Source organism: Channa argus, chromosome 23 (assembly GCF_033026475.1).
Source record: "Channa argus isolate prfri chromosome 23, Channa argus male v1.0, whole genome shotgun sequence".
Lineage (NCBI taxonomy): Eukaryota > Metazoa > Chordata > Actinopteri > Anabantiformes > Channidae > Channa > Channa argus.
Genome location: NC_090219.1, coordinates 4309949 through 4337387, shown reverse-complemented (window position 1 = coordinate 4337387; position 27439 = coordinate 4309949). Strand labels below are relative to the sequence as shown.

Sequence of the window (27439 nt, the reverse complement as noted above, 5' to 3'; positions counted from 1 at the left end):
GTCCTCACCAGAGCTGTTCTGTGTTGATTAACAGTGATCATTCTTTTACTTTTACTATTCAAATTCAAAGATGTATTTGTTGAAGAGTCCTGTCTCCACCTTTCTGTCCACATGTACGTATGTCTGTACGGCTGCCTTAAATGGGCTTCAAGCATGTTAAATTTTATTTTCACCAGGAGTCTTTACTTTTGACCCCCTGTTAAATATAAAGATTTCTAAATATGACAGGGGATTCCTAAGCAAACATAAAATCAGGAAAATCAAGGAGATGGGAACCATATTAAACAGAAGGAAGCTTAAATTCAAGCTTAAAAACTATGTAAATGTCAATGTACACATTTATGCCACCTGTCAAATTCAGAAATGGTTCCCTTCAACTTGATATTCTCCGTTATAGTTCAACCATTAAAAGATTTCTCCTGACCCTCATTCCTGTATCATCCTCCCCCATCTCAGGCTGATGAGCGGTACCGTAAGAACATTCAGGGCTCCCCTCAGACTGCCCCTCCTCCCAAGCAACCCCCTCTGCCTCCCCGCTCCTCTGAATCATTCTCCAATGGGGGCTCCTCCTCTGAGGCCTCCGCCATGCACCGGCCTATGGAGCCTCAGGTAATTTCTGTGTCTTTTTTTGCTGTCTGTCTCACTCACTGCTGGAGTAGTGTACTCGTTATTGGTGTTTGGCACGCTTTAGTCTGGGTCTGTTTTGTATGTGTATATATGCAACTGAAAGATGTGTAAGTGCGTCCGCTTATATACAATTAAGCATATTATTCAAAAAGTTGAACTGCGTAAGTATTTGTATTATTTACAACCTAAGAATGAATCTGAGTGAAAGTTGAGTTGTTTGTTTGTATCCACATAGATCTAAACACATGCATGTGAAAGGCCACATACCTCTTTCCTCATGTCTCACTGTGTTGCCTGCTTGTTTCACCTCCACCATCTACCTCATCCTCCTCTTCTTCCTCTTGTCTTCTCCCTCACTCCCTAAAAGGTCCAGTGGTCCCACCTGGCTGCTCTAAAGAGCAGCAACAGTGCCGCTCCCTCTCCTCCTCCTCCTCCTCCGCCTGTGGTTTCTCGCTCCCAGTCCTTCAGCGAGCCCGGCGGTGTGACCACTAGTTTTGCACAACTCCACCTGCGCTCCCAGGACCCCCATCATCACCACCACCATCCGTCGCCCGCACGCACTGACCCCCAGCCCCAACCTCCCCTCCACCACCCTCAGGCCCAGACTAGGGCTGAACATCTGGCCAGCAACGAGGAGGTGCCTCCCAAGGTAAGGAGTTAATGATGGCCACCCCTTTCCGCCCTGTTCTTGACTCTTCTCTCATGCCACTCATTACTCTTACCCTGTCTTTACTGTGTCTGCCTGTGTTCACTCTCATTTGTTAAATCTAAAATTTGATCAATTATGTCAAATACAACAAGTGCAAGTTGTATTCCCATTAATATTAGGAAACTTCCTCTGTATCGTTTAGTTCAAAGTAACAGTGAACGTAGGGCCGATTATAACGGGCGTGACTCTCTGATATGATTATTTCTTTTTTCTTTTCTATTAATTGTTTTTACATCACAAGAAGATTTCTACATTTCTCCTGTGCAGCTTTAAATAGTTGTATATCTTCACTTTTAGATCAGCTGACTTTTTTGCCCAACATCTGTACCTGTGCCAAATCAACATGCGGACTATGATCCGCGACTATGACCTTGAACTCATGGGATAAGCCGAAGGGACAAAAAAAAAAACCATGTTGATAACACATTTTTGCAGCAGTGCAGTCTGTTAATCCATGAATCTCATAATATATGGTAAAGGCTCACTTGTGGTAAATGTACTATTATAATGTACTAGAATTCTTTTTTTTTTTTTTTCTGGATGTCAGTCGATAGGATCACACATGTACCTGGTCCTTTGTGAGAACCTCTAAATGTGTCCTCTCCAGGTGCCAGTGAGGACAACATCCAGGTCCCCAGTACTGTCACGTCGAGAGTCCCCTCTGCCGTCACAGCCCAGCAACCAGGGCGGACAGAGGAATGCTGGCAGGTAAGCAAAGAGACCTTCGACAAGATTTCTTTGTATGCATTTTGAAGCTGTTTTTAAATTAAATTTGCACACATTTAAACAATTTATGCTGAAAAGATTTCTATTGGAGCATAATATTAGCATAACACTGCCAGCACATGTTTAACTGGCACTGTTTTTGAGATATTTGAATATACTGTAGAGAAGAGACAGATGTAGCAAAGATTGATGCAAAATTTAAAAAAGAAATTCTACTATGAATAATTTTAGAATTTGTTTCCACGGAGTATATTTAATGTAATGTTCTTTGTGATAGTAATGTGGAGCAGCGCCCGTTGTGGGACAGAGTAGAGAAACTCCAGCCTAGGCCAGGCAGTGGCAGCTCCTCTGGCTCCTCTAACTCCAGCTCCCAGGCTAGTCCTGGGGACCGCTTCAGACCCCGCTGTGAGTCCCCTGGTACCGTACTCATTTCACTAACTCTACCAAGTGCGTATTAGCACATTATGATTGTTAGTATAATAACACCTTCGTCACTATATACCATACTGTGCTATCTGCTCATGCTCTAGTGAGGTTTGTGCAGTTTCAATATAAGCAGTTGCAGATTATTGCAGAGGCTATCCTGGCCCAGTTCTGTTTCGACTCGCTAACGTTATTTCCTTTTATTGCAAAGCTTCCTCTAAATCTGAAGGACCGCCTCTCCGGCCAGAAATTGTTCCCAAAAAACATGATGAAAAGAACATTGCCAGGCCTACTCGACCAGCTGTAAGTCCACTGTTAACAAGTTTTAATTAAATTTAATTGATGCTGAATAGGTGAAAACATTTTTTTTCTTCTTCCACTTGTTTTTCTCTATTTTCAAATACTCTAATTATTCAACCGTCTGGTCTGTGCAACTTCTAATGAGTCCAATGGTTGGGGATTGTTTGGGAACCTCTTAGGGTGATGTGGTAAGCCCATTAAATGAAATCCCACTTGTGCTATGCTTGAACCATTACTCATTGCATTATACGATAAAGATTGTGATTTTAAAAAAGCAGTTTGGTTAATGTAATAACTCTTAGTAGTTCTGCCACCAGTTCCTGCTTGTAATGCGATTGCCTTCTGCTGGTATTTTTTCTTATGCCTGCTCAATTGTTTCTAAGTTTATTGCTTGTCGTCACCAAAACACATGCCATTATAGGGGTTAATCTTTTGCGGAATCTTCACTGAGCGTAAATTTGAATGTGATCACATTTGAATGCAAATAGACTTTTGCTATTTCTTTAGAATGTTTCTTAATCTCATCTGGCTTTGTTTGAACATATCTGGGAGTATTCCTTCTCACTTTCTTGCTTGTCACTGACCCTATTAACAATGCACTGGTGAAAACAAGTAAATGGCAGCATGGTGTAACATCTAGATTTAAAAAGGTGACCTCTTTATAAGCATAGTTTCAAAGTGGCATTTTTTCCTTTCTCTCTAAAATTAAGTTCCAGGACCAAATTTGCTCTACTTTAGACTTTGCAGTAGTTGTAGTTCAGCTACTTCATGGATAAAATAACCAATGCAAACATCAAAGTGTGCAGAGGTTTTCTTACTACATGTACCCATAGATTTGGGGCTGCTGAATTTAAGTCTATGAAAGTTTTTGCAAAGTGAGGAGGGATAACTTCAAGGCTTCTGTTGTCTAAAATATGAAAGCATGTAATAGTGATTTAAAATTTCTTTGAGTATTAAAATGTAGCACTAAATCCTAGTATTACACCATCTTATTTGGTATTTGACTTACACCAATGTTTGAAAGTTAAAGAACCATGCAAGACAACCAGATTTCTGCCAAAGTATTGGTATCGGCCTCTTTCTAAATATTTATTCCTGTTCATTTCAGGACCTGACTGCTCTGGCCAATGAGCTCCGTGCAGTAGACGATGTACGGCCTCCCCACAAGGTCATTGAGTATTCGTCCTCAAGTGAGGAGTCAGGCACCACTGATGAGGAGGACGACGAGGAGGTGGACCAGGAGGCGGGAGAAGAGTCCACCTCAGGAACTGAAGACTCCAGGGCTGGGTAGGTCCACTGTACCCACCATCTGTGGCTTTCATTTTTGTGTGTAAATTATATTAAAATGTTGATCATGAACAATTTGCATTGTCAGACAAATCATAATGTTGGATGGCGCCTATATGACCATCATTGCTGGTCTGGTTCTGATCATTATATATCTCTGTGTTTTCTGCAGAAAGCTGAGTAATGGGGAGATAGAGTCTGCAAAGACCATGCTGGTTGAAGACTCAGAGAGCGACCAAGCTACCACACCCTCCAAGGATGGAACGCTGGTCATCAGACAGGTAAGATGAGGAAACGGGTGTCTGACTTATTAAAACTGCATCTTCTACGCATATTGTTGAAGTGTCATTTTCTTTTTTCATTATCTATTGTTTATCCACTCATTACACCACAACGTTTCTTCTCTGTTTCTATGATACAATGCCTTTATTTTTTTGTTTAGCAATTATAAACTTGGTGCTTCACATTTTACAGTTGCAGATGGGTAAATCAATACATCAGATTAAACTCTATCACTGATCTGTAGAAAACATTTATTTAAAGAATATGTTGTGTATGGTGTCTGGATGAGAGGATCCTGTTGTGGGACAGGAGTAAATCATGTAGTGAAGCAGCAGCCTCCTCCTTCTCGCCACCTGTTGCTTGAGCCCAAGTGTGCCTGTTCTTGCTTCCAGAGCACCGTTGACTTAAAGCAGTTGGTCAATGTCTCATCCTCCTCTTCCTCGGTTGGTTCTGGTCATGGCCACGGCCAGCCCCAGCTCCCCATCTACAGCCTTCCAGAGAAAAACGGCTTTGCAGGCCGCATTCACCACCTACCAGACCTTATCCAGCAGAGCCATCACTCCCCTTCCTCCACCACAACCATCCCTTCCTCCTCATCCTTTTCCTCCCTTCCCCCCTCATCTAGCCTTGCCAGTCCTGCCATGTCCCCACAGAACCCCTTGGACAAACTCACTGCTATAGAGGTATGTTGCCCTTACATCTACAAGACAAACAGCTGAAGACTGGATGGGTACAGTTTACAGGCTTGGACATGCTGTTTCATCCATGTTCAGGACAAGATGGCTCATGATTTACTGCTGAAGTATAAGATGCCTACCATAGACTCTTATTTATTCAGTTGATTGTATCTCTTTAATATTGCCATCCTGTCCTTGGCTGTGAAACCAAATGCAAGGTTGTGTCATATTCACCCTTGTAGCAAACATCTCCAAGTCTGTACATACCTATTGCTGAGTCCATGATTGTTTGTCTGAGCCTTTCTGTGCCCTATCCTGCCCCTTTTCTCTGGCTCTCCACTGCCCCCTTCTGGCTTGGCTGACACTTGGTTTGAATCTTCTGAGCCACTGCAAACTCTTTCCCTTCTGCAGTCTACTGCTTTGCACTTTGTCACTTAACAATGGTACCTCCTGGTGGTACAACATGCTCATGGCACAGAGGAAGCTAAAAATGGAATGTCTGGGGGTGAACTACAAATTTTTAGTCATAAGTACAGCCAGTCTAACTGAGTAGGCTTAGCAGTGTTGGGTGATGGGACGCCTTATGGTGTTTTGCAGTGCCAGCTTCTCTTGTTTAACCTGTTTCCAGATACAAAATCACATTTATTTTTAATGTTGATTGTCATATATTTTAATTCCTCTTTTCTAGTGTGACACATCTGTGTGGCAAACAGCATGCCTCTTGGGTGGTGGATATACAGTCCTCTTCTGTCTGCACTTTATTAGGAGCTGCTTTTTCCTTTGATGCTTCACAGCAGCACGTGTTTGGATAATTTCTTGTTTCCATCAACACATTTCTTGTATTCGCTCATGTTGTTTTATTACTCTAATATTTTTACCACCTTCAAAATAACTAATATTGCTGCACATCATCTTTCACATTTTGTCATAAACTCGAATTTAACTGCCAACTTAGTTTTTCCCTGTGTTTGTAAACAAAATGAGTTTTATTCTGTGCAGTTAATCTAAGTGTTGTTTTTTTGAGCCCCCTCTGGGGCACAAAAGGGGCTCCTCACTTCATTTTAAAGTTTCTTGCTTTTTAATACTTTTAAAATTTCTGTTTTCTAAATGTATTAAATCTCTCTCAGTCCCAGTCAGAAAGCAGCTCCATGTCCAAACACAAGTCTTCCTCTTCCTTCACTCCGTTCATCGACCCACGCCTCCTCCAGATCTCTCCATCCAGCAACAGCTCTCTCAACAACATGGGTGAGTCTACAATAAGCTGAGTGAATGCTAAAGCTACTTCAGGTCCTTGTTGACAGAAGGATGGATTTTTATTTTTCAGGGATTTTATGACTGGTAAAAACTCTCGTCAAAGATTTGAATTGCTCTTCTAACACTGCTAAAGACGGTGCTATGTACAGTGTTACAAATGGGATTGTCTGCAGCATAGGTCCATGCACTCAATTTTAGAAAATGTCGTAACAAGTAAAAGTGTTACCACCTTCACTGAAAAAATAAATGAAGATAAACTCACATCAGCACATGATCAACTCAGGCACTTTGTTGTTTGTAAACTTCATGAATGCCTGACCTCTACCACTTCTACGTCCTCTCTACTTCAGCTGCATTTGGGCAGGATGGACGGCTGGCAGACCCACTGAGGTCAGACCCATCCCGTAAAGGCTCAGTGGTAAATGTGAACCCAGTCAACACACGCCCACCGAGTGACACACCAGAGATTCGCAAGTACAAGAAGAGGTTCAACTCTGAGATCCTGTGTGCTGCACTCTGGGGTAAGTCTGTCTTAACTAACCAAATTTGACTATAGTAAAGGAAAACTTTCTTGATTTAATAGGGAGACAGTCTTGGCTTAGGTACTCCTTGTAGGGTCTTTGTTGTTAAACCCAGTTATTAGAGTGGGATATGTATGGATGTGGGTATGTTTGCATGTATAAATGTGTTACAGGTGTGAACCTGCTGGTGGGCACAGAGAGTGGTCTGATGCTGCTGGACAGAAGTGGTCAGGGGAAGGTCTACCCCCTGATCAACCGACGACGCATCCAACAGATGGATGTCCTGGAGGGACTAAATGTTCTGGTCACCATATCAGGTACAGTGCATGTACTGCTTATGGCTACTGGGGAAGCTGTAGCTCAGTTGGTAAGGCAGTCGTCCATGGAACACAATGTCAGTGGGTCAACAATGGTCCCTCCTTGTTGTTTGTCGAAGCGTCCGTGGGCAAGACACTGAACCCCAAAGTGTTCCCGGTGGGTCAGGTGAGCACCTTGCATGGTAGCCACCACCATCGGTGTGTGTGTGTGTGTGAATGAGAAACAACATTGTAAAGCGGTTTGGTTAAAATTATAATGGTAAAAAGTATTTACCATTTACTGAACATAAATATTCAAGTTATGAATTTTTTTTATTTTGTTAGAAATCCAGTGCACATTTGAGACTAGAAGGTTGTAAAATATAGATTTATAAAAATTTAAGCTCTTAATAAAACTCTGCCTCCACCCTCCTTCAGGTAAAAAGAACAAACTGCGAGTATATTACCTTTCATGGCTCAGAAACAAGATTTTGCACAATGACCCTGAGGTGGAGAAGAAGCAGGGTTGGGTCAATGTGGGTGACCTGGAAGGTTGCGTCCATTACAAAGTTGGTATGTTTCAAACATTCCACTGAGAGAGAATTAAACTTGACAAATTTTTGTTAAACCCTACTTTAAGTAATGCTACCATTTACCATTTATTTCTCATTCCAGTAAAGTATGAGAGAATTAAATTTTTGGTGCTGGCATTGAAGAACTCTGTTGAGGTGTATGCCTGGGCACCCAAACCTTACCACAAATTCATGGCCTTTAAGGTAAGCATTTTTCTGAGATTTTTATTTTTTTTAATTTAATTTTTATTTTTTAATTGCTGCTGTTCTAAATTACCTGACTGACTCATTTGTTCATTGCCAATTTTAGTCTTTTGGTGACCTGGTGCACAAGCCTCTGCTAGTTGACCTGACAGTTGAGGAAGGTCAGAGGTTAAAGGTCATCTATGGCTCTTGCTCAGGCTTCCATGCTGTTGATGTGGACTCTGGTGCTGTCTACGACATCTACCTGCCCACGCACGTAAGATCTGAGCAAAGAAATCGATCACACATTGTTTTTCATGCTCTTTCCTTTTCTAACTTTCTTACTTCTTTCCTCAGATCCAGACAAGCATTCAGTGTCACGCCATCATTATTTTGCCTAACACGGATGGGATCGAGCTGCTGGTGTGTTACGAGGATGAGGGGGTCTATGTCAACACCTACGGACGCATTACCAAGGATGTGGTGCTGCAGTGGGGAGAAATGCCAACTTCAGTGGGTGAGCGGGACAGTTTTATAAAAACAAGACAATTCCTTCCAGGAAGCAATTCAGTTTGACTTTTATTTTTAATAAAGTGCAGTGCAACCACAATCATACTTTTATCTGCCTCTGTGTCTGTATAGCCTACATTAGGTCAAACCAGATCATGGGTTGGGGTGAGAAGGCCATAGAAATCCGCTCTGTGGAGACAGGACACCTGGATGGTGTCTTCATGCACAAGAGAGCCCAGAGACTCAAGTTTCTTTGTGAGAGGAATGACAAGGTGAGAGTGTGTTTTTATTTATTTTCTTGCCTTGTTCTTTCATGCCACTATCCAGTTCATTTTGACTTTGTTTTCTGTCTGTAAGGTCTTCTTTGCATCTGTGCGCCCTGGAGGTGCCAGCCAGGTGTACTTCATGACCTTAGGACGCACCTCCCTTATGAGCTGGTAGTCTACCTTCTACTGCATAAGCCAACCCTGACAACCATACCTAATCAGTGACCAACAGATGACAATTGTGAGCATGACCAACAGTGATGAAGAGAGACCAGCCTTGAGCCTGAGCTAGAGAAGCCTCTCTGTGGAGGAACCAACTTCATCTCAGCTGCTCAGGCAAACAAAAAACTACTGGAGTGTAATCATGTATTAAAAAAAAGGTGGGGGGGGGGGGTTACCACCCACACATACACATACACACACATATACACACACATATACACACACATATACACACACACACACACACACACACACACACACACACACACACACACACACACACGAACCTCCAGGTTTTCCTTACCCCACCCCTGCAAACCTTTGAGCCCACTCCTCTTCCCTCTGCTGGATGTGGGATCTGTTGCCTGTTGAGGGTAAATCTTTGTGTCATAGTAAATTTTTGCATCGTGTACGTCTGTGAATGGAGGAAACACTGAGCATGTTACAAATGTGTGTTTGCCTGAAGGGACGATAAGCAGAGGCTAAACACGGCTGTTACTGTACCTGAGAGGGCAAATGCTGTACCAGTCACACATTGAGTGTAGTTTTTTTAGTAGCTGTGTTTAGTCCACGTCCCGTTCAGGTAAAACTAAGTCCTGTCCCCACCACAATAGATTTCCACGTCAAGCATGTCATTAAACACTAGTTTGCAGCCAGTTTTCCTCCAGTTAACAATGCTTGACTTGTAAATCTGCCTACGTTTCTTCACTTTTTTGCCTTTCTCCTCGTTAAAGTGAAGATTTTTTTAAGGGACCTTCTGAATAGATCCATGAAAACAGGGTACTGGATATCGGCTTGTACATACTAACTACACCAACCTTGTGGGCTTCATACTGTCCCGGGTTTAACAGATACTCGACTTTTACCACATTGCCTCATGTTAGATTATGTTGGGCAGAGGTAGCTGTGTTAATGACAGCATGTTGCTTAGGTGTTATCGACAAAAGTAGCCCCAATATTTCATACACTGTATATTTTTTATGACATGCTGCACATGAATAAAGCATAAGGACACAAGACACATTTATAGGTTGGTTTTAAAAGAAAAATCCACCCTATTTATTCTCACTCTGAATTTTTTTTCTCAGTAATACAAACACAGTTTTGAAACTCGTTATAAATGGCTGTTTTTTCTAGGTGGATTTTTCCTTTAACGTCACTAACAAGTAGGGCTAGAATAAACTGTGAATTAGACATGGAAAAGTAGCACGTGGCCAATAACGTAGCAACAGAGGCCAGTGGGCAATTGTGACAGTAAGGGAATGAAGGCAGTGTGCATAGATGTCGCTTAAGTGGGTTGAGAAAAAGCTTTGAAGACAAATTCCACTGAGAGGAGAAAACTATGATCCTCTGTCTGCACAGATTACACCCATATTCACCCAACTGTATTTTATTGGAGACTGTAGTTGCTAAACGGCTGCCCTCAAAGGGTCTCAAGCTGATTAAAACTGCTCTAAAGCCTTTTCTCAGAGTAAGGAAATAATTTCTATACTTTAGGGACACTTGAGTCTGTAACAGCCAAATAATTCATTGGACCTTTTTTTTTTCTGACATTTTGGCCTCAGACATGTAGTTTTCACCAGTCCTTTCAGTACTAAAATGACATCAAAACTCCTTTTACTACATCCCAGAATTGAATTTTGTTTCAATTGAATTTTATTTTTTCCTCCTCACTCATCCTCTGAAATCTGAATGACAAGGCAAGATTTGTCACTTTATATTAAATTTAAGTTCACTGTAAGGAGAAAAAAAAATCTACGGCTGTGGGAATGTATGAATGAAGAACTTGCTAACAGAACTCAAATCTGCAAGGTTTCACACGTTTCACCTAAACTCGAGTCTTTGGTCCTGCTCTCAGTAAAGGTGGTGCCTCAGTGTGAAAAGAGGGACTTTCTGAGAGCTGCAGAACATTAGAACGTAATGTTTTTCACTCTGATCACCTGTGAAATCAAAGAAGGCGAAAAAAAAATCAAACGTTCTAATAGCAGTGTTAATAAACCACTTCAAGCAGGGTGAACGAAGTGGCATATTTTTAACTCACTCTGTTTTTAGTCTTGTTTTCTGCAATTTTTATTATGTAACCTTTCAAATACGTATGCGACTGCAGTGGTTTTTAAATGGTAATGCACACCCTATGTTGAAAATGTTTACAGAAGCAAATGTTTTGTTAAACCAATGTGCATCAATATGAATATTTATGGTTTATTTTAAGGACGTTTCCCCCTGTTTTGTATTTTATATTATTCCCTTTTTGTACTATCATTTAGACATTTGTGTACAGGAATAATCAACCTTTGCTCACGTTATAAATTAAACAAGCCTAGAGTGTGATTTCACTGATTTTTCTGCATCCTCCATAGTGCACAGTGTGCCCCAGGCTGTGTGGCAGTGTGGATCAAACGTTTTCTACCACCCAGGTGCCAGGTGACATGTTTTTCCCCTGAATGTCTCTTTGCCTTGCCTCTCTAATTTATGTCCTTTCTGTGTGTACTATGGGAATTACTGTATTTTCCTGAAGGTCTTTTAATTTCCATTGAATAAAATCTGAAGTAATTTACAATGTGGTGCAATTCTTTGTAACATTCAAAAATTTTGATTTAGCTCATAACTATACTCTCTATATTTTGTTTATTACGCTACCAATGCCAAATGTTATGTACTATTCATGAAAAAAAAAATCCCTGAAAAGTAAAGGAAACAAAGTGTAGAATATTGTCAGTAATGGAGTAAGCATCAGATACAGCTTTTAGATTCTTTCTGTGCACAGTATCTATACCAAACAGTAAAATATTTCATTACAAGGCCGTTGGTAATGGTAAATAAAAGTTAACTATTACGTTTGATACATTATATAGATTTAACTTATTATAGTACTAGGATTTCAACATTTAAAAAGTTTTGTATAAGCTTGGGTTGTTTGGTTTACATGCCTGCCTTGATATTAGACATGCAATAAGCTCATTCAAACGGTTTCCTGATGAGTCTAAATATTAAATATTACTCCACCATGCATTTTTTGTATGTTGTTACACTGGAATATTACCCACATCCTAAGTAATGCATTTACCCAGCATGTCTGTTGCATACTGAAGTGCGTTTCATATAAATGTATTGTAATAAAATATTGAATTTATTATTTTAGATAATTGTGCAGCTTTTAGAAATTTCATCCGTAATAAAATAAACCACCCATCAAATCTGAATTTACACGGAGCAAAAACTACTTGCAACTATATCTTTTACCACAAGATGGCGCAGCTTTGTACCGCGCAGCCCATCCCACCTTCAAAGAGCCAATAGTTTAGTAAAGCTAAACGTGACACTCAACGATATAGTTTCCTGTTGACGCCGAAAAAAACGTTTTATAACTTGCCTTTATGGATATTATAGCTATTAGAAGTATAACGTCAAACTACGTGAGAGACGTATAGTCAAGATCCAAATAGGAAATGTACTGCATGTTGAGTGTACCTTCCGGAAACAGCGCGCCATATTTTTCAAGTTGAGTTATTTCACCACGCACTTTGCTTTATTTTGAAACGCCTTTAAGAGCGAAAGTGGCTCTGTCACTGTCTTTAACTTGACGAAGTTTGGCTGGGTCACGCTGCAATCCAGCCGGATGTTTTGCGACGCCAGTATGCGATGGGAACATTTGCTCGTTTTCTCACAAGAAGCTAAAGGCGCGGCTCCAGCAGCGGCCCTGACCGGGTGAGTACCTCTAAAGACAGCGTTAACCGAGCGGTCCGGGTAGCTCGGACGAGCTGCAGGAAGGTGCGGGGAGGGAGGAAAGCTGCAGGGAGGTCGTGACGGTGTTGGTTTGCAGTGACCGTGCACGTCCCATGCGCGTTCGCATAACATCCCTAATACACTTTGTTTAATCGGAGCTCATTCAACAGGCTGGGGGTGGGGGGTGCAGGCTACAGCGCAGCAGCGTTGAAAGTAAACCTTGAAATGCAGTTGGGATAGGTGAATTTTTAATGAGAGCTGCTCCGGAGCCAAGAAGGCCTGAGCGAAACACAATCGTCCACTAGTTGACGGTGGTTTGGTGGATTTAAAAAGCCCCCCCCCTCCCAACCTGTGCAGTTTTGATCCGTGCATGCTGTGTATGACAGTTGGGGTCCGGTAGTACCTCCCTGAGGATGAGAGCACTAACTTAACGGTCCATGTTTGGGATAAATGCTTTTGATGGGCATGGATGAACCTCGGCAGTTGCCCGCCCCCCTATTCCTCTCATTTTAAACTTTAAAGTGGAGACTTGAGATCCGGCTTTTGTCTTGCTCAAAGCTCTTTTAAACTGCAGCTTTCAGTCTAAAGTTTCCTCATTAACGAAGTTCACTGTTGTAGTGGGTTTAAGGATCTGACAGGCAGCAGTGGTGGTTCAGCTCTCTGCCCTCCACAAAGGCTGTGTGGTTTTTCATGGAATCGGTATTAATTTAAATGACACTTGCATGCAACAGAGATGCACTAAGACACAAGGGCAGAGGGTCTCGTTCTTTTGCTTAGATTTGGGTTGAATTCGGGCAAATAATTTTTAGGATTTGCTGCTGATTTATTTTATAAAAATCTGTCCATGTTCCAGCTTCTCTGTTGTAAGCGTTTGCTGATTCTTCTTTGTGTTTTACACTGTTAGATTAAAAACAAGTTTCAGAAAAGAAGTCAGTGGGTTTTAAGGACTGGGCTGGATTTCGGAAAACTAATTAATAAAATTCATCAATAAAGTAAACTAGTAGCAGCTTTGCTTTGTTTTGCATTGTCTGGCCTCAGCAGAGGGAAAACGATCATCGTGTTGCTGCTGCAGTTGTCAGGAGCAGCACACACCTGTTTGTTCGGACAGATGGTCTGCGTGTGTGTGTGTGTGTGTGTGTGTGTGTGTATGTGTGTATGTGTGTGTGTGTGTGTTTGAATCTCCCCATCACCCTTATCTGACTCTGCACGCTGACTCACAACACATATTTAATCAGGCAGTTGTTTTCCTGTTGAGCCACTGAGCTGAAAGAGCACATACTAGTTAGCGGCTCGACCACAGGCCTCTTTGATTAAATATTAACTTCTTGGTGCCAAGGTAAATTGATCTTTTTAAATTAATATTTATGTTTGCAGACATGCTGTCTTTCATTGTTATTAACACACAGTGGTGGGATCATTGTACTGGTAATAATTGGTGTGAGAGCTGCAGTGAGGATGTGACAGTGGTTGATTAATTTAACTTTTTTAAAATTATTGACAGCTTTAAATATTCAAAATGGAGCTGGCTTTAGCTTGCAGCTCCACAATTGTGAAACGTAATTAACAGTAAGACACATTTGTGCAAATTTTCCCTAAAACAATCCCAGGATTTGGGGCTGAAGCAGTAACTATTCACTTTTATTTGAACAAATGGGGACTTGTGCTATAATCACTTGTTCAGATAGATCCGACAGGAAGCCACTTGGCTTAGATCAGTTTGAGTAATTCAGAGCTGCTACATATTTTTCTTTGGCTTGTTCAGAGCCTTCGTATTTAACATCTTTTTCAGTTTTTTGAAAAATCGAACTCTGATTTGCCCTGTAAACCTGTAAAGTGCATTGTGTGCTGCTTCACTGTACTTGCTCTCCACTTTCTGTTTTGTGCTTTGTTGTCGCTTATCGTGTGCAGATTCCCGTCATCTGGCACTTCTCTAACAGAACTGGTTGAATGCAAACTGTTTCTTCACTGGCTCTGTAACTGATTTCAGCCTGTTTTTTTTTGTCAAATCATCCTGACTGTGTGACACATGCAACTCTTTAATTTGTTTCGCATCATTGTATCTTTTTATGTTGGCAAAAGAATTTAAATCCTCTGCGCTGGAGCTTTTTAATCCCACAGAAGACAGAAGGGCAAAGATTTGTGCTTCCTAGTCATCTGCCTTAAGTGTGCCACAACAATGAGGAACCAGTCCGTCCTCATACTCATTAGGACATAAAACTTTTGATCCTCACCCACCCCACCCCTCCCTCCTTTTCTTCTTTCAGCCCAGCTCAACTATCTTCTTTCCTCTTGGACTCTCTTAAAGGCCACACTAGTCAGCTTCAGCCCTTCTTTCAGTTGAACCCCCTCTACTACCACTGCCATCACAAGCGGCCCCCCTTCCATCAAGCCTGGGACAAAGACAGGAGAGTGACTGTGGCGCTCTGTAGCCAGGTGTTCTCCATTGCTGCTCTGGGCCGTAATAGCAACAGCCCTCACACTGCAGCTGCCCTTCCCAGCCTCTCATTGTGTAGCTCTATTGTTCACCCGCCCACCCCTCGTTGATTCATCGGCCACACCGGGAAAGCCCTTTCAGACAAGGAGGAGCGTGTGTATGTGTGTGTCTTTGTGCACGTTGAGTACGTGTGCCTTGGGGAAACTGGGTGTTTCAGGCATTTGCATGCAGCCACTCCCCTACTTCTCCTCCTCCCTTCTCCGGTCTTGCAGTCATTGCAAGACCGCTGCTCTTTGATTGGCGGAGGAGCAGCCACTCTAAATGAGGGAATGGCAGACATTGTTGATCCATCTGTTCTGCCACTCATTGTCTAACTTTGCCTGCTTCTGGAGGAAAGAATCCAGCTCCACATGCCCCTCAGACACTGAGGACAGAGGTCTTTGGCTAGAGTTGGATGCTCTGTGTCTTACCTGCAGCACAGACAAATATCAGCCTTGGACGTAGCTGCTCAGTAACTTATGGGACTTGGTTTTGTCAGTATTGCAGTTTTCCAGGCTCATTTTCAAGGATTTGAAAATGTGGGATATGCCACAAGCACGTTTATTGAACTTTTAAGATCTGGTAAGTGTGATATGAGTGCAAGTTGTCACCTTATAGTCTTACTTATGTTTTCTTTTTTGCTTGTTGTTATATATGGCGGATTTTTTTATTTTTTTTGTAGCGATTCTGGTCTCAGTCAGATCTCACTCAGATGATGCATTGAGCCCAAGCTACAGCAGTGCTGCCTACAAAACAGGTTCCTCATTCACAGCCAGTCTGGTTGGGGCTCTACAGGCCTGAAACAGGTTGTCCTAAATTTAAATAGGCACAGTGTCACTGAGTTACCACTGATACATTTAAGATAAAGAGGAAGCACTATAGTTTTGGATGTGAAATTTTGCAGGCCGAGTTTAACCACTTCAATGACAAGATATCTTGGTGTGGAGCCCTGAGTCATGGGTGACTGTAACACACCTGCCTCAACTCTGCTGAACTCCACAGCTAATAGTGGCACTGCAGTTGTTTACATTTCAAAGTGTGTGATCTGTGTTGGTCTGAAACTCAATGCAGGTGACGGGCCTGCATTGAGGGACATAAAGACACCTTGTTTTTATCTGGGTCACATGACTCTGAAGGAAGCAAGGCCTTGGAAAGTGTTAGGCTCATGCAAGTACCTTTGACTCTGTGTGTGTGTCTATCAGTGACTGTCCTGCTGCTTCTTTATTCTCACTCTGTTGGCAGTGTAGAGAAAGTGTGTGTGTGTGTGTGTGTGTGTGTGTGTGAGAGAGAGAGAGAGAATAGGAGACACCAGTTGCAAGTAATGCTCAGCAGACATCTGTTGCCCTGCTGCCGGCAAAATCAAGAGCGCTGTCTAGATGCACCAACACACACACACACACACACACACACACACACACACACACACACACACACACACACACACACACACACACACAGTATGCTGATTACTCTGCATGCAATAGCCCCATTTTCACAGTAGGTTTTGCACAGTGCTGAGCGTGCAGTGACATACTGGCAGAATCCCCCTGTGTCCCCTCCAAGACCCCCTCCCAGCAAACCCAAAAGCCTGCTCCCCCCCTCTCCTCTCCACTGCACACACTTACACAAAGCGCTGTAAGGACTATGTTACATATTCATTACTGCCTTCATCAAAGCTAGCTTTGTGTGTGTGTGTGTGTGTGTGTGTGTGTGTGTATTTGTGTGTCAGCCGGCTGATGTTTGAAAGATGCAGCCGCTCAGCCTGGAGGTCTTGACGTGGGGTTGCTCTGCTGTTGGTCCGTTACAACTATGCCTGATTTGAGGATTCCACAATGCACTGAATGCATTTTCCTCTGGAGCTGGGACCACAATAGAAGTCCTTAAATAAAACTGCACACACATTTAACAGACGTCACAAGCACAGAGTTCAGATTTTAAACAGCTCAAAAAGGATTATCAGATTTGTCCTGACTAGTTTATATATATTTGTATTCTTAACCCAGTCAGATCCTGACTTTTCTAATAACCTGCCATATGATTTACAAAACTGGTGTTTTACATAAATATTTGCAAGTTTCTAGTTTAGAAACATTTAAACTTGGCTTCGTTATGAGTTTTTCCCCACAGTGTTCTGACCCGTTTATAGAAAACTAAACAGTTTATGGAGAAAATAATTGGCAGAATAGCTGATGAACATAAGCATTAGTTACAGCTGTTGATAACATGCGTCACAATGTCTATTACCGCTGTATTATTCTGAAACATTTTGAATGTATGTCATGGCTGATTGAGGCTGGGCAACTTTTGTCATATTTTGATACCAGTGCCAATAGAAGTTTCAGTCTTGATCTTAAAAGAATTCTCCAGTATTGCAAAACAAAGAAGTGACATCTCTCAATTTAAGTGTGTGTGTGTGTGTTGCTTTAAAAAGTCTATATAAATATGTACAAGGAACCAACTGGTTCACTATGAACTGAACCATGTTTTTGACCAGACATTGGATGCAGGCTTACGTTTTCAATAATACTTTTAGTTGGAACGAATGGATAATGGATACACTGTTCCAAATTTTTATCTTGCAGTAGCTATTTTGAAAGACGCCTTAGGGTTACAGCCAGCACAGAGTACCAGGAAACAAGTGCTCCTTCATTTCCCACATTTAAAGCTGTATACTTTAATTTCTGAATGGAACCTTGCTTGTCTGACTCACTTTTACATAAGGCAATATGAATCAGACTTCAGTGGCATCAGATACATCAAGTCAGAATTCTTCCCAGTAATTTTTATAGTTTTTTTTAAATCACCTTTTTTATGTGTTATAATATATAGACATTTCACATGACAGCCCTAACTGAATCGCCTACATACAGCATGTGACTACTTCCTAAACATCTAGGAACTTTTACATCGCCACTGTAAAAACTAAAAACTAGTAGGATTTCAAGAGACCGTATGAGATCTTTGGAAATCAGGTTTATTGGAAAGTCATTTTTTTTATCTATCAGAATCATTTAACTGGGTCAGTATTGGGATGCCTAGTGTGACACAAATGCCACATTCTAATTTGCATGTAATTTTAGGCAAAACAAATCAAGTTGAATTGTATTTATTTAAATTCTTTTACCAGATTAGAATTATTTTTTTACTTCTTTGTGTATAGACGTGTTTTGAAAACTTTTAAGTAATTTACTTGTGTCTGTTGGCACAGTTTCATATGAATGAAATGTTGCCAGTAGCGCCACTCTCTCCACGACAGTATGATTCACTTTGTGAGGTGTGTGTGTGTAACCAACACCCACAGTTGCTCATGCCAAGGTCCCAGTCCTAATCACTCCTGCAGGTCTATTGTTGTCTCAGAGTGACATGGTGGGCTGCCAGTGAGGCACACTTAAAGCCCCTCCACATCAGACCTGCATGTGTGTGTGTGTGTGTGTTTGTGCGTGTGTGTCAGGTCACTAACTGAACCCCACAGCCCGTCTTGGCATTTGGAAGAGAGAATGCTTTCAACAGCTGTAACTAAGCAACGGTAGCTCAGCCATGTTGCTAGGCAGGCCTTTTTCATAAAATGCGCACTCAATCCACCCCCACCCCCCTCTCTCTCCCCAGTCTACCCTCCATCTCTTAAGTCACTTCCCATTCTCATCTGGTTTGTCCATATAACACGGTTTTGAGTTCTGTTCTGGGTCTGAACATTGTGAAATCCAGGTATAAATGTTCTGATTTTTTTTAATGCTGTAGATATTGTACGTTTACTTAATACAGTCATTATCCACCAATAGTTAACACTTGCATGGTCTCAGATGAACATGTCATATAATTTCTGTGCATCTAAATCTTTGAAACCAAAGACGAAGTTCTTGAATTAAAGAAATATAACTTCCCCCCTTAGTGTTTTAATAAGTGACTCCTCCACCTCGGTGGTACAAGGCATATGGACCTTAATTACCAGACATAACGTGAAAGGGAAGAACCCATCAGGCTTGGTGTCTTTTTATTGTTTCCCCCCCTCCAATCCACTCTCTGTTGCCCCTTAAATTAATGTGTTCCATGGACCAATAAAAACACACTGGGGGCAAAGCAAAAAGGCGGGAGTCCATTCATTAGGTTAAGAGGCCCCATCTGCTTTTTGTTTTCAGCCAGTCTGTTTTTAAGCAGAGTCCCCTACTGCCCCAGACAGTAAGTCAGAGCTGGTTTAAACATCAGCTTGTAGCTTTACAGTGTAGGATGACTACGGTTAAAAAAATGACAGTGGATTGTCAGATTTTCAGATGCAACAATACAGCATTTCGGTGGACATATGTCTTTTGTAAAAGACACTTTGCTTAAAGTATAGTTTAAGTAGGGATTAACCCAATTTCAACAAATTTGCATTTGAGCACCAATGCTGCATTAGATTCATGTATGTTGACCCCTGTCCGTCACTGATGTAAACTGGTTTTAGAGCCCATTATGAGTCCCACATTTAATTTTAAAATCACTCTTTCTTTAGGTACCAATGAGTCAAGCTTTGTGAGAGGGCAGTAGTCAGCCCAGTGTGCTGGATGTCTGCAACACATCCATGGGCCAGAAGGACCATGTTGAGGCAGGAACAGACCACATCCTCGACCCGGGGCTGGATTTGGAATATCTCCACGTAGCGGGGGCTGACCGGCAGGCTGGTGGCACTGACGGGCCCCCTGCTATGGAGGAGGGGGAAAGCTCAGGCAACAGCTGTGCCACCAATGCGCCTCCACTAACTGTGGTGGAGGAATATGCTGGGTCTGACGCAGAGTGCGAGCCAGCGGCATCTTCCAGGTCCACCCTTGCTGCCGGCCCAGACCCTGATGGGGGGGAGGGAGGCTCAACTCATAGTAAGAACACCCACCAGCCGCTATGTCGGACACAATGTGTGGACTTGGGCACTGAGGGGCCTCCTGAACCCCCTTGTGAGGTCTCATTGAAGCTGGAACATGAAACTCCTGCCCAGTCCCCACCCAGCTCACCGTGTAAGCACCCACCTGAGTCACAGTCCACTCCCCTGACATCACATCCAGCATCTGAGGCTGGTGGGAAGGAATACCAGGCTAAGCTGGAGTTTGCCCTGAAGCTGGGCTACTCTGAGGAGACTGTGCGACTGGTGCTGTCCAAGCTGGGCCCGAACACCCTGATCAATGACATACTGGGACAACTGGTCAAACTGGGGACCAAGTCAGACAGCGAGCAGTCTGCTGGATCACTGGCCTCTACGTCATCCTCTTCATCATCCTCTTCATCTTGTGGTTGTTCAGAATTGCTGGATGGCCAGAGGTCAGACTCACCCTGTCTTTCCGACTCTCTGTGTGACCAAGACAACCTGCGGCCAATTGTGGTGGATGGCAGTAATGTAGCCATGAGGTAAGAAGTCTGTTGTCATGGTTATAATAGAGACATGATGGTCGGTCACTGTAAAATGTTTTTATTCATTCTACACTGCAAAATTGTACAGATAATAACATTAATATGCTGTGTCCTGTAGCCACGGCAACAAGGACGTGTTTTCATGCCAGGGTATCCAGCTGGCTGTAGACTGGTTCCTAGAGCGTGGCCATCACGACATCACTGTGTTCGTACCTGCTTGGAGGAAAGAGCAGTCCCGCCCTGACGCCCCTATAACAGGTCAGTACTAAAAGCAGTTTGACACTAAAACACACATGCAGACGTAAGATTATTCAGACCTTACCGTAACTGCCTCCTCCACAGATCAGGAGATCTTGCGTCGGTTGGAGAAAGAAAAGATCCTGGTCTTCACTCCCTCGCGTCGTGTCCAAGGTCGGCGTGTGGTCTGTTATGATGACCGCTTTATTGTGAAGCTGGCTTATGAGTCAGATGGCATTATTGTCTCCAATGACAACTACAGAGACCTGGCTAATGAAAAGCCTGAGTGGAAGAAGTTCATTGATGAGCGGCTGCTCATGTACTCCTTTGTCAATGACAAGTAAGTAGGGGTGGATTAGTGAGACAGGTTTTGACAGCATGACAGATTTGTAGGACACAGTGTCAAAGTAATGACATTTTTGTGTGTAATTTTTAATGCAGAGTAATGGAATGGAACAATGGAATAATATATGAAAGGTTATCAATCCGTTAGACATGAAATTTGTTTTGACAAATGATTTTCCAGTCTGTAATGGATGGGAAATAACAGTGAATTTATTCTGCATACCTCCACATTACAATTTACATATCATTTTATAATTGATCCTACAAATAAGGGAAGTAACCTAAACGATGTCCATCAGCTTAGAGAAACATGACAATCCTTTATTTTGCAGTTTTGTTAATATTTTCCTCTCTAATATTTCCTTGCTGTCTTCTAGATTTATGCCCCCAGATGACCCTCTTGGTCGCCATGGCCCCAGTTTAGACAACTTCCTGAGGAAAAGACCTGTCATGCCTGAACAGAAAAAACAGCCTTGCCCATATGGTGAGAACGCATATAATTCACCTAAATGCTCAAAATAAATATGTTTAGTGGTCCAGTTATTAGGTAAACCTAGTTAAAAACTAATGCAGTTGCATTAGTCCTTTAAATCCTCCCGCCATGATAAGGTTGTTTTGTTTTAGAGAAGTTTAGAGCAAAAAAGAAGCATTATCACATTCGTAAAGGTGGGTTCAGTGTTTCTCTAGCATTTTAATCAGCAGTGGTACTGGCGTGTGTCCAAGAGCATGTAACACCAAACCCCTATTTACAAGCATGACTGAGATAGAAAGATTAGGTTTTATAGTTACAGTAATTTTAATGTCTTACTATCACTGCAACTGTAAAATTTAAAGCATGGACACTGTGCTATACTGATGGCTGTAATGATAACATTACAAATTTTGTCACCTTAATCGGTGCTGTCCTCACTCATTTCTTTCTATGCTGTGTTCAGAGGTGCATGCTCCTTTCAGTAAACTGGAATAGCAATTTTCTTATCACGCTGGCCACATCACTTCACTGGTCACATAGTTGGTGTGGGTTTGTGATGTTCTTGATATGTTGGTTAGTTTTTGCCTGCGTCAGAGGAAGGAATAGCAGAAGACCTAGGACTGTGGATATACAAACCGTAAACAAAACAGTGTTTGCTTACCATTTTCCCTCCGCTCGAGCTCACCAGTTTATTGTACTTCTAATCGAAACTATGTCGAGTTCAAATGGCCGACTGTTGGCTTCGTGTGTCACAGCCTTCAGATGCAAATAGATCTGTTAGCAACTGTGTCGGGCAGTAAGCTGAACTGAAAAAGTAGGTTTGTGAAAAGAGGCCCTCTGCAAAGTTCTGCCAGGAGAATTGCCCCCACAGGGCAAGAGTGCAAGTTCTGATCATTATGTTTGATTGTAAATATAAAGCCCTTGGCAATTTCAACAGTGGTACTCAGAACAAAGACATTTTTTTGTTTTGTTTTGAAAATAGCATCTGATGTTAATATATTTACTTGTAACGGAGCTTTTTACTATGTAATGAAACTGTTTTTCCTTTGCTTTAGGAAAGAAGTGCACTTATGGTCACAAGTGTAAGTACTACCATCCAGAAAGAGGTGCTCAACCTCAGCGTGCTGTGGCTGATGAGCTGCGAGCCAGTGCCAAGACCTGCATAACCACAAAGAACCAGGGGGACACTGGGCTTGTGAAGAGCCACAGTGTGCCAGCTGGCAGCATTGAAGCAAAAAAAGGTGCCCCAAAAAGGCAGTCAGACCCCAGCATTCGAGCGTTGTCATACAGTGATGCTGAGGAGAAGCTACTAGCAAAAGGGAGGGGGGAAAGCCAGAAAAACAGTTTGTGTGGTGGCAGCAGCAGCAGCAGCAGCAGCAGCAGCAGCAGCAGCAGTAGTAGCAGCAGTTGTAGTAGCAGCAGTAGTTGCAGTGGGAGTACAATGTCCCCAGCCCCCGGAGGCCCACCATCTGGTCTTAGACTCCCCCAGGACCAACAGCCCAGAGCAGCCACTCCTCATGGTCTCCTACCAGCTCCCAGCCATGACCTTTACCCTCACTGTGAATCCCCAGACCTAAGCTACTACTCAGTAACACGTGCCTATTCAGGCCTGAGCCTCTCCTCCAGACGAAGCCCAGACTGTCGCTTTCCCAATGACACAGACCTGCGACTGGGCTCAATGGGCTCAATGGGTTCAGCAGGCTCCGAATGTGGCAGTGAAAGTAGCGTGAGTTGTAGCAGCAGCAGCTGTGACTCGTACACTGAAAGGCCGTGTCCTGGATGCCCCCCAGACACCTTACTGGAAGACGGCATTCATTTTGCAAATCACCATAGCCGGCTGTATCCCCATCATGCCACATCAAACCATGAACTGTGTGGCCTTCATCCCGCTGATTACCCAAACATTCAACACAGCCACACATCTAATACTGGTGTGCACAGTTACCACCTGGGTGTAGCACGCGGGCAGAGCTGTGTTCACGATCAGCCCCCACCAGAGGCTCCTCCAAAGCGGCCGCTCTATCCTTTACCCCCTCATCTCCAACACCAGCCTCTTGCTACACGCTCCAGCTGCCCAGGTGACTACCACTCTCTGCCCCAGTCCAGCCCTCATCCACCTGGCTCTCCTCTTGGTCACTGCCTGGCCCCCACACGAGCAGAGAGCGTGTCAGACTCACATTTGTATGAGCACCTTTCTACGCCGCATCATCACCACCGACCAAAAGCTCTGCACAGCTGGGACACATACTACAGGCAGCCACAAATGCCGCCATCTCATTATGAGCCGTCGGCCTATCAGAGCCTGCCGGACACACGGCCGTCATCTTGGCACACCCCTCCCTGGGCCCACGAAAGCTACACCCAGCACCACTCCTCACATCCAGCCCTCCACCGATCCCCGACACATTATCTAAACCACCCACCGCCTCTTGCCCACTCTCCTCACCCATCCAGCGCCCATTCAGTCACCCCTTACAGTGCTCACCTGACAGTGCCCTCCCACGCTCCTCCCTCATACCTGCCACAGCACACAGAATCCCCTGCACACAGCCGGTACGAGGACGCAAGGGAGAAAGTGTACGTCAATCTGTGCAACATCTTTCCCTCAGAGCTGGTGAGCCGAGTGATGGCCAGGAGCCCCCACATCACTGACCCCCAGCAGCTGGCAGCAGCTATCCTGGCAGAGAAAGTCCAAACAGGTTATTGAAGATTGAAAAAGAAACATGAGGAAAATTGAATCCCCCATTAGAAAACAGCAGTTCTACATCAGCAGACAAACTACAATTTGCCTTTGCAATACTGGAAAGCATGTTGGGTTTACATGCTCTTGAATTGTCTGCAAGGAGAGCTTTGACTTTTCCTTGTGACATTTTTGAGGTAAAGTTTAAGTTTTAGGGATATAAAATGCTGAAGATAATCCAAATCTAGTTCTAATCAGAGCACAGTGGCCGCTTAATTAACAAGTGATGATTGGCAGTCGTTTGACAAAATCTATGACTTTGACACAAAGTGCGACTTGAGGAGATTGTTCTAGACCTGCTGTTATTTATTTAGTATCTTATGTGTCTGTCACATGCAGGACTTGTAATCCACCAGAATCTAATGGCACTTTTGTCTTGCAGTCAAATAGCAAAATTGTCATTACATTCACCAGATTTTACTGGCGTGAATGATTAATTTATATATTTTCCTCCACCTTTACGAACAGATTCATAATTTTAGGGAATATGTACCACACTTGCACTTATGTAGCACCAGATGGCTGGGATTTTCTGCATTCTTGAAAGTACATTTCAGATGTTCACCGGAGGTTTAGTTAACTTGTTATGTGGCAGATCCCCCTCGTGCTAATCTGTTATTACTCTGATATTTCAAACTACAATTTGACCAAGATGACGATCAATATTAATCTCTTTGTGCATTGTGTGTGGCTCTTTGTGGATGTCGGTAAAAATAGGTTTCTGAAAGATGGTTGTCTTATTTGAGATGACATCAGTATTTTGGTCAGAGTTGTAGCTGTAGAGATGGGTGACCCTGTCGTGTGTACCTTAGTTTTAGTAAGGGACATCTCTCTCTCTCTCTTTCTATCACACTCTCTCGCTCTCTGGCCCTTTATTTTGGGTCAACTCTGGTTTCTGCTACAGACAGAGAACTTCTCGACGTCCATAAACTAGATATGTATGTAATGTAAATATATTTAAGATTCCTTCTGCTGTGCTTTTGGCAAACAGCATCTACTGATGTCTGTAGCAGATCCCAGCTGAATCCATGCTAGACAGAGAAAAACCTTGTTTGATACAAATTGTATCATTAACTAAGTCGCTGATGTTATATACAGTACATGGACTTGTTGATCTGTATTTATCAAACACTCTTGATGTATTGCTATATGATGAAGTGCATTGACAACAATTTTGTTTTAACTTCTGATCTTGTGGAAATAGCTTTGAGACAATTACTTCATGTATGTTCTGAAACAAAAGGAGTTGTCTGCCTACTATGTTTAGGTATTGCAACTTCTTTATCTGCGCTTTTGGGTTTGAAGCTGGCTTATTTTCTACTGGAGCTCCAATTTTATTGTGTTCTGGTTTCCGGACACTAATTTGACGATTTTATACATTCTTTTATTTAGTTTTTTTTTTTTTTTTTTTAAGACAAAGGTTGGGGTCAGTTTCTTAAGCTCTATTAAAAAAAAAGTTTTAATCATTTATTATGCCCGGAAGGGGCCGTCGTTTATGTAAGTACATTAAAACTTTCTCTGCTTAATCAAAAAATTAGGGAGTTATGAGTAACTATTAAATTTCAGTGGGCAGAGACCAACCCTGTTTAATTTGTGAAATTTTATGGTTGGTTCAGTTCCAAAATCCCATGGCAGCCATTTTGTCTGTTATGGGTAAGTTGACGATTATGGTATTTTTATGTGACCTGTTCAGAATGTCTGCATAGTCCCAAAATTGAAATTCTAACATATGCTGCACTTTTAATTGGATGAAATTAAACATTCGGAATGCAGCATTAGCTTATCTATGACTATGCTAAAAAAAATTTCAAATTTCATCTACATCAGGCTGGCCAAAATAAAATGTTAATCTACCTGCGTAAATTAGGATTCTTGTAATGCTTGTTGAAATCAGTAACGTTTATCAGGTTCTTGTTTTTTTGTTAACAAATAGAACCAAAGAACATTAAAAATGGCCACCAAGGAATTAAAGTCTACACAGTGAGCTCGTCTTACAGTTCATCACAAGCCAGCTACATATAGCCCCCAGTTTTCTTTTCTGTCCAACGTGTCATATTGTACAAATAATGAAGAATTGTACAATAGCACGTGCTGTTGATGAGAACCTTTGTGTGTATTGAAGAAGCGCCTTCTCTCTGGCCTCCTGGCACCGTGTGTCAGTGTGGCCCCTGAGCGTGGGCCCAAAGTAATGCCTCTTCATGGCATTGTGCTTATGACACATCCAATACTCTGAACTATGTTCAGCTAACTGTTATGCATGTTTTGATTTGTTCTGATTTCTGCCTGTTTATTTTATGTACATAGCTGTGTTTCTGTCTGGGTAGTTTATCTTGCTGTTACTGTGACATGATGTTAGCTGTTTCACTGTACGCAGAAGTGGTTTGCACTTTGACTTGTTTATGATTTCTTTCATATCTGCTAATTTTAACTTAAGTAGCGCCCTAAAAATATAATGGCCAGTGGTAATGTTATCTTTTTCTATAAATTGCCTAGGCATGTTAGCATGTTTTGGAATGCACCCCATTTTTCTCCAATAGATAGCGCTATTGGAAATCATTTTAAATAGACTTCTCTGCTGTAGATATTACAGTGCTATATCTGTATATCTAAAGGGAACAAAAGTAATTAGTTTGAAATACTAAATTTTGCCACTAAACTAACATTGTAACTGATTATTGTATCATTCTCAAATGTAACTGATCATTAAAGACTCTCTATAAAAATCTGACATAGCAGTTAAGGTTTGTTTGAGTAAATCCCAGTTTTAGTATATGCACTGTTATTATTTAATACAACCAGGACTATTTTAAGTAATAGAGGGAAGAGGTGGTTGTAATGTTTTGGCACCCCAACATTGGAACCTGCCCCTCTTAAAATGCACTCCAGTATGAGTCCACTACCCACTTTGAGCTCAATAATAAAAACATAGAATTATCACCTTTCCTTTCAGTTTCGACCTAAAAACTAGAATTTACGGCAGAGCCACTGTATTGTATTGTTTAAATATAAGAGGTGGTCAGTATGTTTTGACTGACTGGTGTATAGTGTACACTGTATATTTAACAGAGATAAATGGTACTCCTACATTTATTCTAAAGTTGTAGTTCCTGCTTACTTTTTAGATGAAGATTGCATATAAAAGTTATTTGACAAGCTCACTGAATAAACTGCTTGTAAAACGATTCAATTAGTAGTTCACAACATTTTTGGCTTGT

At 42.2% G+C, this 27439-nt stretch overlaps 2 protein-coding genes across 9 annotated transcripts in view; both read left to right on the top strand.

Annotated features, from left to right (window-relative positions):
- The window catches only part of LOC137108399 (mitogen-activated protein kinase kinase kinase kinase 4-like), a 31505-nt gene extending 20327 nt beyond the window's left edge, over positions 1 to 11178 (top strand). For 2 of the 7 annotated variants that reach the window (XM_067492909.1, XM_067492905.1), the window contains 17 exons: positions 457 to 609; positions 995 to 1276; positions 1944 to 2044; positions 2340 to 2479; positions 2697 to 2788; positions 3894 to 4072; positions 4245 to 4353; positions 4747 to 5037; positions 6159 to 6276; positions 6636 to 6806; positions 6980 to 7123; positions 7541 to 7675; positions 7778 to 7878; positions 7985 to 8134; positions 8215 to 8374; positions 8500 to 8639; positions 8725 to 11178. In XM_067492909.1, the coding sequence (XP_067349010.1) occupies positions 457 to 609; positions 995 to 1276; positions 1944 to 2044; positions 2340 to 2479; positions 2697 to 2788; positions 3894 to 4072; positions 4245 to 4353; positions 4747 to 5037; positions 6159 to 6276; positions 6636 to 6806; positions 6980 to 7123; positions 7541 to 7675; positions 7778 to 7878; positions 7985 to 8134; positions 8215 to 8374; positions 8500 to 8639; positions 8725 to 8808 (2550 nt within the window). In that variant the 3' untranslated portion in view covers positions 8809 to 11178. The remainder of the gene's footprint in view (positions 1 to 456; positions 610 to 994; positions 1277 to 1943; positions 2045 to 2339; positions 2480 to 2696; positions 2789 to 3893; positions 4073 to 4244; positions 4354 to 4746; positions 5038 to 6158; positions 6277 to 6635; positions 6807 to 6979; positions 7124 to 7540; positions 7676 to 7777; positions 7879 to 7984; positions 8135 to 8214; positions 8375 to 8499; positions 8640 to 8724) is intronic. The other 5 variants (XM_067492910.1, XM_067492908.1, XM_067492911.1 and 2 more) reach the window with 4 other exon arrangements.
- A 1237-nt stretch (positions 11179 to 12415) lies between these two features.
- On the top strand, positions 12416 to 27380 carry LOC137108473 (probable ribonuclease ZC3H12C). 2 transcript variants are annotated; one of them, XM_067493095.1, is made up of 6 exons: positions 12416 to 12563; positions 19544 to 20427; positions 20549 to 20688; positions 20773 to 21007; positions 21390 to 21496; positions 22540 to 27380. In XM_067493095.1, exons 2-6 carry the CDS (start codon positions 19613 to 19615, stop codon positions 24189 to 24191), a joined length of 2949 nt encoding a protein of 982 aa, XP_067349196.1. In that variant the 5' UTR covers positions 12416 to 12563; positions 19544 to 19612; the 3' UTR covers positions 24192 to 27380. The 2 variants fall into 2 exon arrangements, with proteins under 2 accessions (XP_067349196.1, XP_067349197.1); XM_067493096.1 differs by lacking the exon at positions 12416 to 12563 and adding an exon at positions 15375 to 15636.
- Positions 27381 to 27439: the final 59 nt, after the last annotated feature.

What these genes read in the sequence shown, in the direction of transcription:
- LOC137108473 (XM_067493095.1), top strand. Translation starts at nt 19,613, where the DNA reads ATGGGCCAGAAGGACCATGTTGAGGCAGGAACAGACCACATCCTCGAC. An exon ending in GGCAGTAATGTAGCCATGAG is followed by an intron (nt 20,428 to 20,548) that starts GTAAGAAGTCTG and finishes TGTGTCCTGTAG; the next exon opens with CCACGGCAACAAGGACGTGT. An exon ending in CCCTGACGCCCCTATAACAG is followed by an intron (nt 20,689 to 20,772) that starts GTCAGTACTAAA and finishes CCTCCTCCACAG; the next exon opens with ATCAGGAGATCTTGCGTCGG.